At 41.0% G+C, this 13,108-nt stretch overlaps 1 protein-coding gene across 1 annotated transcript in view; it reads right to left on the bottom strand.

Annotated features, from left to right (window-relative positions):
• The window catches only part of CERS3 (ceramide synthase 3), a 48,309-nt gene that overhangs the window by 19,515 nt on the left and 15,686 nt on the right, over positions 1-13,108 (bottom strand). The window contains exons 3-9 of the mRNA XM_009289485.2: positions 11,608-11,725; positions 9,449-9,567; positions 5,603-5,660; positions 4,669-4,719; positions 3,341-3,433; positions 2,944-3,072; positions 1,132-1,238 (exon numbers count right to left, since the gene is read on the bottom strand). Coding sequence (XP_009287760.1) covers positions 1,132-1,238; positions 2,944-3,072; positions 3,341-3,433; positions 4,669-4,719; positions 5,603-5,660; positions 9,449-9,567; positions 11,608-11,725 — 675 coding nt within the window. The remainder of the gene's footprint in view (positions 1-1,131; positions 1,239-2,943; positions 3,073-3,340; positions 3,434-4,668; positions 4,720-5,602; positions 5,661-9,448; positions 9,568-11,607; positions 11,726-13,108) is intronic.

The raw sequence follows: 13,108 nt of genomic DNA, 5'->3' as shown, positions 1-13,108 counted from the left end.
AAGGGGGGGGGGGGGGGATTTTTTCTAATCTTGAGCTCTGTGTGGTCTAGATACTATGCAACTCAGAGCTTGTCTATGCCATTTTTTTTTAGTGCAAATTCTTTCTAATCTGAAATCCACACTCCAGAGAAAATCCTACAGGCTTTGCAACAGGGCTTTTTGTTAATCAACATATGTTTTGTCCATCTTCAGACTTCACTACTTCTATATTATTTGGGGCTTTTTGAGTCCCTTTAATCTCATCATGTTTTGCTTCCAAGCTCAAGAACTCAAGAACAAGAAGCTCAGTGAAGCAAAATGATTGGAGATCACTTGTATAGTTAATCAAAAAATAACAAGAAAGTAAAAGACCTCAGCATTTCTGAAAGAAAATACTACAGGAAATTAAAACCTTGTGTTGATCAATGTTCAGAACTATTAATTTAACCAGCTTGAGTCTCTAAGGGTTTGTCCACATGCAGGGAGGGGCATGAAGACAAACTAGAGCAAGTCAACGAAACCGTGAATGTGAAACACATTAAACACTTTTTGAAAGCTAAACATTTTAAGCATTAAGCACACTAAGCACCCGTGCGGATGCCCCAAAGCAGATTAAATCCTAGCACTCCAAAGTCATGCAAGTATTTAGCAAGTTATGATTTATTTGCATTGACTTCATAAATTAACTGGTTCACCTTAACTTTTCTGAATGCTCCTCATGTGAGTGAGTGAGGTGAGGCACTCCCCAAGAACTAGGTAGCAAGAAGGCGGCTCTACAAAAAATTAACTACAATCATATAGGAATTACACTGTACTCTGACTTTGCAGCTACAGCAGGAGGGATGGAATGAAAGGGAAAATGATTTCTCCTAGTTAAGTAGCTCAATCCCCTCGAAAATGCAGGAGCTCATAGCATTTAACTACAATTTATGAAAATAAGTTAAATAATACATAAAAGCCTTTATTTAGGTTAGCAGATTTCAAGAGGCTCATTTAAAAACTATTTTTACTTAAATTAAATAATGAAAGTTCTCTGCTTCTGCTCTTTAAAGTACAATCCATTCCTTTCCTTTTCCCATCACAATCAATACTAACCTCTCAATGGAAACGGGAATGAAATAAAAGTCTGTGACTACATTAAATATTGCTTACCAGAAGGGGAACAGGATGATTCTTGTGATGAAGAATGCAATAGAAAAGATGATAAAGAGCATATTGCAGGTTTTCTCCCAGTGAGCGTAATTAAACATTTTGGCTGCCTGCATTGAATAAAAACCATCAAACATATTACAAATATTCTCACATAAGTTCCATTCTGCATTTTCATAAACAAGGACTCATCTTCCACCTAAGCAGGAAGAAAATTTCCTCCCTGTTTGACATGTAAAGCAATGATTTTACCGATACCTAATAAAGCAGTATCAAAACAGATTCTTTGTTTATATTTCTCCTTTCATCTTAAAGGAAAGGACTCTGTATCAAAGGCCTAAAGAACAGCTCTCCGATCAGAATATAGAAGCGTCACGAAAACACAAAGTGCTCTTGAAAACAGAGGTAATTCCTCATTCCTGTACCAGATTCAAAACGGGCTGAATCAAAGAGAAGCTGCTGGCCATATCTGCATGCTCAGGAATGGCAGTGACCCCTTATACACAGGCATTCTGGTGCATGCATGTTACTGACCTCTGTGCCTAAATCAGCTTCTGTTTTCTCCTTATTGAGAGCTAGAGATCCTAGCATTGCCCTCTATCCCACTAATAAAGATTATAATTACTGCTTCTCCCCTAGCTGAACTGTACAACTCTCCGTGCTTCATTTAGGAATCACCCTGGGCATGGTTGAATAAAACAGCTGTTCTCAAGTGTGAACAAAGCTTCAGGTGCCAAGCCTAAGTTTTAAACAGCAGTTTGATGAACTTTTGAGTGGCAGGGCTGACTTAAGTTATTCTGGTACGCAACTTCAGTTTCCATCTGAGTGCTGTCCTACCAGTTGTCAGCTCAACTGTTTGTAAGGCCACACAGTTAATCGGACCACAAAGCAGCTTAGGATTAAAAGTAACCCAGAAAAACCTGTATGGTCCAGATTAAATGCATACAATCCCAACTGCGTGACCCCACAATTAGTTGTTCCAATACAACAGACAGAGTATCAGGAGCAGAAATGAACAGTAACAGACAACAGCCTACAAGGGCTGCTTACACTGGCACTGCCACCAAAAGAGGTGATGAAACTATGCTCTCAATCTTGGTGTTATAAAACCAGGATAACCCTATCGAAGGAAACACAGTGTGCATTTGTCTTCCAAGAAACCCAGCAGCAAGTCTCTGACCACAGTGCTGTGTGCAGCATAGGACACTTCTTAATCTTAAACATTTCTAAACGTTGATATTTAGTTCAAGGAAGGGACTTCCCCTTCAGTCCAGGGGAATAAACTTTTCTTCTGCCAGTAGATACCTGTGATATTTTGTTCAGGGACAGCTTGAGTGTCTCCAGCCAGAAGTGTATAGTGTAAATGTACCCCTTGAGTCAACACAGGGGTGTGAATGCTGACAAAATTAAGCCAGTTTGGAGAAGTAGCCAAAATTTTGGCTGAGAATTGGTATCATGACAAGCTGTTCACAGGCTAGCCAATGTAGTCTAATTTTAAGTGAAACAAGAATAATCCAGGGAGCCAGCTGTATTCCCAGTCCCCGTTCTGTACTGAAGAACTTATCTTCTGCTCTTTTCTCATAATGGATTCTGTAATAGAGTATCAGCTTAAATTATCTAGTAGCTCTTTTTTATCTTACAATTTATGAAACTCTGAAGCCGTTCCTCTGTGGGGATAGGAAGGGATCGTATGAAACTTGTGGCAAAAAGATTAAGACGTCACTGAACATAACCTGGGCAACAACCAAAAAACCCCCCAAAAAACATCAACAAAAAACCCAAAACAAAACAAAAAAAGATGGAGGGCAGGGTTACCTCAAGCCAGAAATCTGCAGTATCGTGCACAAACATCACCAGTGTTCCAAGACGCACGTAATTGCCACACCAAGAGCCACTCATCAGCCCAATGGCTGCCAAGTGATGAACGACATGAGCCAGAAAATCCTGTGAAGGAGAGAAGAAAAAAGGTAGAGCCAAGCAACTACAGCCCTTGAGGGTCTCCGTGCGGATGAAGTGACAAGCAAGACTCGTCAGAGAGATGCCCTGACAGCCAGGAGAGCATGGATGTGTGCAGGTGTGCCAGGGATAGACTGATGCTGCCCTCATGTGGCTGCACCAAATCCAGTGTCAGGACGGTGCTTTTCCTTACAAACATTTTTTCCCTCCCTCACAGAAACAGAGGTTCTAGCTACAAACAAGCATGACCACTTGCCTTCCTTTTGTTGTCAATCCCAAGTGTAAATAAGAGAGACCAGTAAAAACTGATCTCAGCCATGTAGTACCAATATTGGGATGGCAGCAGAGTCTGTAACGAAGAAAAGCACAGTTAACTCTGAGAATAGCAAAAAGTGAATGCCAAGTGAAATTACTTCTTTTTTCCTTTCCTCATTTCTTTTGCTCCTCTGCTGAGTCTTGCTTAAAAAATTAAACTAAACTAAATCCCTGTTCTGGGCTTCATTAAGAAGGATGTTCTGGGAGCCAAATATTTTAACCTTTACTCAGACCAAACTCTTAGTTTCTGCAGTTCCTCCCCCACCTCTGAATTTTAGCATGCTTTTTTCTATGTTTTTGTCAGAGAACTACACACAGAGCACTTCTGCATTTAATTACAAACAACTGCAAATAAATGAAGCCCACCCATTTTGATGAACAATTAACATTTTTAACATTCACACATCCCATGACTAAAATGTCAGCTATTAATGCTAAAATCCTATGCATCTGCTTAGGGCTAGATGCTGAGCTTGGCTGCTCCCTTGGTTCAGCACGTTTCCCAGGTGGCAGGAAGTAGGCTTGGTTATCAGGTCCCACGGGTAAAAGAAGCTGGGAAAACTCAGCTGGGAGGCAGGATTCTTTTTATTCTTGGCCCCTGACTAGGACAAGAATAAGAAGGCAGTGTGATGGGCCACAGGTCTATAAAAATAGGAGTCGGGGGCACATGAGAACCTCTGGCAGGTGGGCAAGGAGGCAGTTTACTTGGAGTCACCTGTTATGGGATTGTTAATAAAATATTTTAGGAAGAAACAAGAGCCTCGTGACCCTTGGGAATCAACCAGAGTATTGAGCAGAGAACCCCAGAGCAGGGACTCACATTATGCCAAACCAAATCACTGCAGCACTCCCTCCACCTGCACTACTGAGCAATAGGGCCCAGCAGGCACACAGCACTTTGGGCTGCTCGGCACAACCCTTTGCGTAACGCTATTCTGCAGTGCCTCGAAGCATCGTCAGGACTGGTGTGAGCTTAGTGGTTCTGCACTGAAACCCATAACACAGATAGCATCTACTGTGTGCAACTGGTAACCTGGGATGGGTGGAAATAATAGCGGTCTGGCTGGAGGGCTGCATTGCAGCACAGGCAGATAGTAGAGAAGTCCTGCAACAGTCAGCAGGAGGTACCAAAGAAGGGCAAAAGGCTTGGGTGCCGCACCTCTCTAGGTGGAGCCCATGGGAGGGAGAAGCACTTCTGCGGATTAGCCCTTCCCATGGGGAAATACCTGGAATGCCTCGAGGCCAACGGCCCAGTGCCAAAAAGCTCACCTGAAATGGATAGCCAACCCACGTCTGCCATATGTCGTAAAACCAAGGTTTCTGGGGAAGACAGATGATTCAGAGACTGATCAGCTGAGCAACAACAAGTCATCTTAACTCAAACTCTTCAATACTTAAAACTTCTCTAAGTGGAACAGACTAAGAAGCTATAGTCTTGATAACTGTTCTCCACCAATTTCTAAAGGGATCTTACATCTCAGATTTACTATATTGGTCCCAGAGTTTTGGCTTCTTTTCAGGACACCTGAAATGTTCCGGTTCGTCATTTCATCATCCAAAGCAGTGGGTGTGTGTTTTATTACTGCAATTACTCAAGATATGTTGCCACAGTGATTAGATTTTGCTGTGTTTACCAGCCACACACATCACTGGTTCATGATGATAAACGGTGTTTGGGGAGAAGAGCCAGATGAACGTAGACATGCTGAGAACTGTTCTGTTGCTCAGGAGAAGCATTAATGACACCCCAGGCAGTGCTCACAGTTACAAGCAGCACTCTCTCTGTTATTCCCAACTTCTGACTCAGCAGCACACCTCAATAAATAGCCGTGAAATACACCATTGTTGTGACCCCCAGAAGTGCTGCCAGAAAAGGTTTATGGCCTCCTTTGAGAAAAACATGGCCATGTAATGCACTTGTAGGTGTTAACAAGGCATGTTGTAAAACCATCTGTGTGACTTCTTAAAACTTGCCTTAAAAATACTGATTACTCATAAATTACTATCATAGAAGTTCAAAAGATAGTTTAAAAATTAAGTAAAACCTCAGTGCATATTGCAGCCTATCATCTAGATTACATACATCAAAGATCTGAACCCAAAGAGCCACTGAAACCAGTGAGTCTTTCAATGGGCTTCAAGAAGATCTAGAAAACAGTCCTTATTTTGTTAAGAGTATCAATCCTTTAAAAAATGAACTTACATCATACAGAACTATAAATCCAGCAATGGAGGATGTAAGATAGAATGAAAATCGCCAGCTGCAAAATTAAAATGAAAAAATAAGAACAAAGCATTATATTTTTTTTATAGATATTGTCCTGAGCCAGAATTATTGCAAATCATTGTCTATCACAGACAATCTTCACATAAACGTGCCCTCACACTCTACATTAAGGGTTGTCACATATTAACTATGTCTGAATTATTAGTATTTAAATACTTAAGCTTTGACTAATTGCTAAAGTAGTAAGTTATTTTACATTATCACAACACAGATATCTTGATTGTGACTTCAGCAGTAATTTTCCAGCCAGGCATGAGCTGATCAAGAGAACAGTCACAGCAAATGTAATAAATTCCCTAAAAATTAATGTTTGATAACACCAACCTTTCCCGCTGTATCAATCCCTCTAGAATATTCACAATGGACTAAGAACATCTCACAGTTCCCTGGCTCCAGAAGGTCTTTCAGCCACGTGGCACATACTTTCCAACCTGATCAAACACTGAACATTGTAAGCACCAACAGTGACTTGTTTCAATTGCTGGCTTAATTTCTTTTGATCTCTCTTAACACCAATTGTTGAAAACAGGGGAGCCCTACAGAACTTTAACAACTACTACTGGATTAGTTTATGTCTTACTATAGAGGTCTGAATTAACTATAAACCTCAATCTTTGACTAGGTTTGCCAGCATTTAGCCTGATCTAAGCTTTTTGTGGCTTAAATGGATATCCGTCAAGGCAGATAAAACTTTCAGGTTTTCACCACCGATCTGGTAAGTCAGCAAAGGGCAAAAAGTTCTTGTGTATCTTAGCAAACCGAAACTGTGTTGTTGCTTATATATGTCAGAGCAGGATGCTGTGATTTGGAGCCAGCAATCAGCGTTGTAATGACTCTGGAGCCTGCGTGGGAGGTATTGTCCCTGGGACTGGGTGCGGCTGGAGACTCAGCTGGAGCGTTCCCACTCCCACCTCTACAGGTGATGGAAAACTTCTTCCTTTCCACTCTTCTCCTTGGCAGGAACAAGCCTGACCTTTCCCAGAGCAGCTCTTCAAGATCAGTAGGAAAACACTGCAGGCCTTCACATGCTGAGAAAGGTTGTGATCAGAGACAGGCACATGGCCCCAAACCCGGTGAGAACATTTTTATAGAACAAGAGGTATCCCAGAGGAGAGCGGCAAACAGCCTCCCAGAAAACCTGAATTTGCTAAAAAGGAGGAGAGAGAGCCTCAAGAACAACACCGTACTAATGGATTGAGATATGTATGAAAATTGGTCTTTGGCAAACATTAATGAAGTGCCATATGAGAGAAGATGATGAGAACCTGTCTGGTAAAAGCAGCCCCTCCTTTCTGAGCCCTACATTACCTGGAGGCTGATATCCCAGGTGAAAGAATGAGATGTTCAAAGACTGAGCCAGCATTTTACAAGAAAAACAAACAAACAAAAGATGAGGACATAGAATGGTGGAGGCTAGACAAGTTAATATGTCTCATGCCTGCAGAAGAAGTCAAGAAAACAAATTTAAAAATTGCCACTCGATACACTGGTAATAAACAATTGTTTTACTCTTCAACTTAAAGCATCTTTCCTCAGGTGATTTCAAAATAACGCTTCAGAACACACGCTGAGCAGACAGAAAACTTCAAAGGTACATGGTGGAAATTAGGAGAGCAAATGGAAGGGGAGAGTGGAACCCACAAGCCATACCTGGCTCAGAGTTAACCAAGAGATGCTATGAAAAACACCACCATGGTGTGGGACAGACTTTTTACACAGGGGCTGATTCTGCCCTCACGCCTCCTATTTCAAGCAAGGGAGGTGTGAGTAGTCCAGTGGATATAGCAGGACTAATTCTGTGTTGATTGTAAAGCGTAAGCGGTTTTCTGAATCAGATCCAAAGCACAGAGCACCCAAAAAGACTGTGCCATTAGTCCCCAGCCCTACAAATATATCTTGAACGCACTTGGCAATAAACACTCAGGGCTTCAGATGAACTCATTATACATGCAAGACTGCCAGAGCACTACCTCATTTTGCATTTAGCCAAGCTTCTTTATGAATTTGGTGAACAAAACCTAAAGTAAAACTCATCCAAATTCACCAAATTTTACCCAAGTGCCTTTTAAGCCCTGAACCTGGAAACCAGGGAAAGCACCAAACAACAGCTATGCAGACAAATTTTCTTTTTTAACTTCAGGAATCTTTTCTCTTCAATTGAGTCTAACAAAAAAAGAATTTAGTACGTGAAGTTAAAGGCTGGTAAGTCTTTTAAGGCAGGGAAGGCTTCATGCAAAGGGCTTTCCAAACCCCAGTGTTGCTTAACTGGGAGCATTAATAGCTTAAGTATGGTTTAGATCTGGCTCATCACATTTTCCTTGTGATTCAGAGAAACGATCCCGGAGATTGCAGGCTTTCAAAATTTCATAATGCTCATAACACTGACTACTAGTGTGGAATAACTCTGTTCCTCATTTGTTGCTTTGAGAATTATATCCAATTAAATTCACTGATAAAGAGCAGAGCAAGGTTCACAAAATTGCACAAGAGAAACCTGTTTGCTTCATTCTCACTCAAGCTGCCAAGCAAGTTTTAATTTCAGTCTTTGGCTGTGTCTTACTAGAGACATGCATCCATGGCAGGTAGGCCTTTTATCAATAGCAGGAAATCTTATTGTCACTTGTAAAACGAAGTTAACTGATCCACAAAACAACGGGAGAAATAAACCATGGATGTCGGTTTGCCAGGACAGTACTCAACTCGGCTAGGCTTCAGAGCGACACATGTACGTCCATCAACTGGATTTATGCCCAACAGAGGACATCATCAAATCATTATCACATTGGTTCACACTGAAAATAATCTTGATAAAGCACTCAACTCTGAGCTTTGTAGCTGTATTTTTAACCCTCATTCCTTAAGCTAATCTACACTAAAAGAGGTTAAATATTATAATCCTGTGAATTTTTGCCAATGTAATTATGCTAGGCAAAAATCCAAATAGATAGGACATTTGGAAAATGTTTTTACATTGGTACAGTTAATTTCAGTATCCAAAAGGGACAAGCTATGTAAGTAAAGCCATGCCCATTTTGGGATTTGCAATTTGTATGAGATTTTGGCTAACACTGGAATAGTTAAATAGTAAAATGTCGAGGTATGGGGAAGTTCTCACACATTGGTGAAAAATCAGACTCTTGAATGCTTTTCCAGTTTTCAATCACATGCAGGAGGTTTTGAAACTTTTTACATATAAATTATCATCACTCAAAATTGCTCAATGGCCCATTCTCATCAGTGTATTTGAGCTCATGTTTTGCACAGTACCCCATGTTCAAGCCATGACACCTATCATTTAGTTAAGATGCCATGATTCCTGCTCTTGAACTGACTTCTGTACACATAATAGCATCCCAAGATGACAGTATGGATACATATATAAACAAGAGTGAATAAGCATTTTTGTTCCCCTATGATTACTAGCAGACAGAAAAATATTTTCCTATTCTCTGCACGTTTTCATTAAGCATTATGTAGCAGGAGCCTACAAATAAGTCCATTATCACACAATGAAGAAAACTGTAAAATATTTTTGAGGGGTTTTTTTCAGGAGAAACTGTTAACCTAATCTTTTGAAGTCATACCATTTGGAGAAATGCTACTAGATCCTTTCCATTTGTTTGTGAATGCACAAACCAAAACCCTTGTCAGACAGACCCAGCTTTCTGGAAATGAGTCCCCCTTAAAAGGCACCTGAGGACCTCAATCGTTTGTTTCAAAACAGTAAAACCCATAATAATCAAAAGCATTGTCTTTTCTTACAAAGCTTCCTGGAATTTCCGAAGCACTGTTGGGATCTCAAGGTTCCGCCGTCTCCTAAACCACTTTTCCACCAAATGGACTGTACAGTTGCACTTTTTGGCAAGGCCTTGAATCTCTGACTGCAAAAAATGGAATAGTATTAGCAACAAGATGTACTCCAGTGTCATTCATTTATTTTGTAGTTCAAAGATCAGCTTCCCACTGTTGTAAGGTCTTCATTTAAAAATATTACTAATATTAACTATCTATGGGAGTTTACCTTGCAGGCTTCCTGGTTTAATTTTTGAGTGACACTCACAGAAACCTGAATTTTTGAGACACTAATTTATATAAATAAAGCAGGCATAAAATGTACAGATCCACAAACTGTGCTATTGTCTTTCTGGTGGCTTCTGATAGTTTCAAAGATGCAACTTCTATTGCTAAGCAAGAGGTTGGGCTGGAGGGGGAAGTGCCATGTATCAACACATGTATCTAGTAACTTACCTAATTATAATTAATTATTATATTATATTTAAGTAAGTCTCGTAGGTGAGATGCAGGCCTGGAATTAAGGTGACCTGAGCTCTGTTCTCAAATCCAATGTACTTCTGTGGTACAGGGCAAGTCAATTAATCTTACTGAGCAAAATCCAGATGACCTTTTGACACCTAAAAATAAATTAGGGCTACAGCATTGCCTAGAAATGCATCTAGCCATTCAAGTGCAACAGTCAGGTGTCTGCTTTATGCGTGCTCTGAAGGTGAAGTGGCTCTGCTGTGCAGCCATGCTAGCATGTGCTAAGCACAAGGCAGCGTGACTCTTGCATTTCTGGGTGCTCACTGCCCCACGTGCAGCAGCCTGTAGGCTTCCTCCCTCTCCTCCATCCTGAAGTGCGGAAGTGTGGGCTGACATCCCCTGGGGCTGCTGCAGGAGGGGAGGTAGTGTTCGACTCATCCCTGGGGAAGCTTTCCCCGCAAGGTTAGCATGCAAATAGTGGGTGGCAGCAGCGCTGCCTCCACCGAGGTAAGTCCAGTTCAGTTAGTCTCCTACCCACAGAGAAAGCTCTGATATGTGAGCAAAGGCATCTCAGCTCCCGGGGAGGGCAGGAGTACAAACAGCCTCTGTGTTCAGCCCATCCTGCTGGCTGGAGAGCTCTCTACTTGCCATGCAGGAATACAACTTTGTTTTGACCGACAGTGGAGCCCAGATGCCCTCAATCGCCAGCCAGGCCTCTCTATGCTCCCTCAGGCATGCTGGTCCCCAAGCTGAACACCTAAAAAAGGAGGCAGCCTGAATCTTTCCCATGTACTGATGAGTATAAAGGCGCTGTGCTTCCTTTCAGAGATTAATCGTCAAACTGTACTCATGCAGAAGGAAGGCGTGAAACAAAGAAATCAGGATACTTGCTCAAAGCTCATATGTGAACACAAACACATCTATTCCTGATGATATCAGACAAAAGACACAGTAAGAGAATAGCAGAGTTAGGGATAGAAAGCAAAGTTCCATGTATCAATAACTATCAATATCCCTCATTACTAGAAAGCACATATTTCTTTTCAAAAACAGTGTAGGAACACTGCAATTGTTTGGTATCTGTACTTAGGTAAGTGAACTTTTTGAGGCTGCATTCACAGCAACGTACCTGTTTCCCATCAACAATCAAGTTACCTCATTTTTTGAGATGGTAAACATTGGCTATTATTTTTTTCTTGTTCAAATTTAAAAACAAACAGCAAGGTAACAGAAAGATTGCTTTTCTTTCTCACATAAGCCAGGATTAAGTATGCAGCAATATAACGGATCAAAAGGCTTCCATGTCAGCGTTCCAATATTATTGCTTGCAATAAATGAGATACCACTTTCCAACAACAGATGTCAGCTGATGTTTTCTCCAGGCAGAATGAGTTAAAGATGGAACACTGATCTTCACTGGAAATAATATTAACAGCGTAACCTAGAGCAGCATGCCAGAAAATTAAACATCTTAAACATATTTTCTGTTTTGGATGCCATATACCCTTGTCAGCAGAACAGCAACAAAAACCCAAATAAATTTAGTCATCTGTCAATCAGCTGGAACTCATCCCATGACGTCATTGCTGATAGCTGATTGAAACAGTAAGACTTGGGATTTTCCAAAACCAAAACTAGTTTAAAAGAATGAGAATCCTTACTTGGGATGGATGTTTTGAGCACTCCCGGAAATAACTCTCTAAAACAGGATTAGGCTGTGGCTTCACACGTCTTACATTCTTTATACCTAAGGCTTTTGCTAGAGGTATAGCAACATACCTGAAAAGACATACCATGAAAAATTTTAGAAACACAACACAGTTACAAGACCTTAGCTATTCTCAAGCCAGGATATGACGAAAATAAATCTGAAGCAATTTAATCTGCCATAGGGTATGACAGTGCACTGTGAGAGAAAGGAATCTCCCTCTAGCTAATCCCGAGAGCGTGCCATAGCATATTAGCAGTTACGCAAAAAAGCAGGCCCAAGGACCCAAGTCTGTGGTTGTGAAATTCTATAAAACTAAAGGCAAGATGCTGATTTTTGTGTCCTTGTGTTTTTCAGAGGCATACTGAGTTAAGCAACAGTTCAGGGAGAGTGAAACAAGAACAGATGCTCTCTCCATGTGAGCTGAAAGATTGCTACTGGGATACTTTCTCCTAGTGGCAGATAGTCACTTAGCACTTTGTTTCACTGGGCTACCGCTGCTCAAGACACTGGATTCAGCTTGCAGCCTCTAGCTTGTGGCACACAGCGACTCCCCCAGAGACTGAGGGCTTCTCTTTCTCTTCCATTTTCCAATACAAATTGTTGCAGAGCATGCCAAATGCTTCACTCTTCTACTTGGGCAGGCTTTTCTGAAAAAGCCCCCCTTCACTCCTGCCGATATCAACAATTGATTCCTTATTACTCATAGCAGCGGTCAGCTTTCCTCATTCATGGGCAGATTCACTGCAGGCCAGATGTGTGGGCTAATTATTCACACGAGCGATTTCCAATAGCAGCGCAGTGAGACACAGTTGGGCAAGCATTTACTCAGGAGATACTGTGAATGCTTATAAACATATGATCCAAATTACTTTTGATCTCTAACATGAATGATCTTATCTGGTTCTGTTTTAAGTCTGCCCAACTTACGACATTCCAAATTTTCTCATTCTATCCTGAAATAATTATAAAAACCTACTAATCACATTCTTTAGAGCAAAAAAAGAAAGTCAAGCAAAAAACACACAAATAAAAAGGATTTGCAGTGCTTTGACTTAATATATTTGTAGCTTTCTTCTGTGGAGCCAACCTTTGCCTGTCCCATAAGACTCTGCCGATATCAACAATTGATTCCTTATTACTCATAGCAGCGGTCAGCTTTCCTCATTCATGGGCAGATTCACTGCAGGCCAGATGTGTGGGCTAATTATTCACACGAGCGATTTCCAATAGCAGCGCAGTGAGACACAGTTGGGCAAGCATTTACTCAGGAGATACTGTGAATGCTTATAAACATATGATCCAAATTTTTTTTGATCTCTAACATGAATGATCTTATCTGGTTCTGTTTTAAGTCTGCCCAACTTACGATCCAAATTTTCTCATTCTATCCTGAAATAATTATAAAAACCTACTAATCACATTCTTTAGAGCAAAAAAGAAAGGTTAAGCAA

The sequence above is a fragment of the Aptenodytes forsteri genome, unplaced genomic scaffold, assembly GCF_000699145.1.
Source record: "Aptenodytes forsteri isolate BGI_AS27 unplaced genomic scaffold, ASM69914v1 Scaffold605, whole genome shotgun sequence".
Taxonomy (NCBI): domain Eukaryota; kingdom Metazoa; phylum Chordata; class Aves; order Sphenisciformes; family Spheniscidae; genus Aptenodytes; species Aptenodytes forsteri.
Note: the sequence above shows the minus strand (reverse complement) of the source record. Positions and strands in the feature narration are given on the sequence as shown.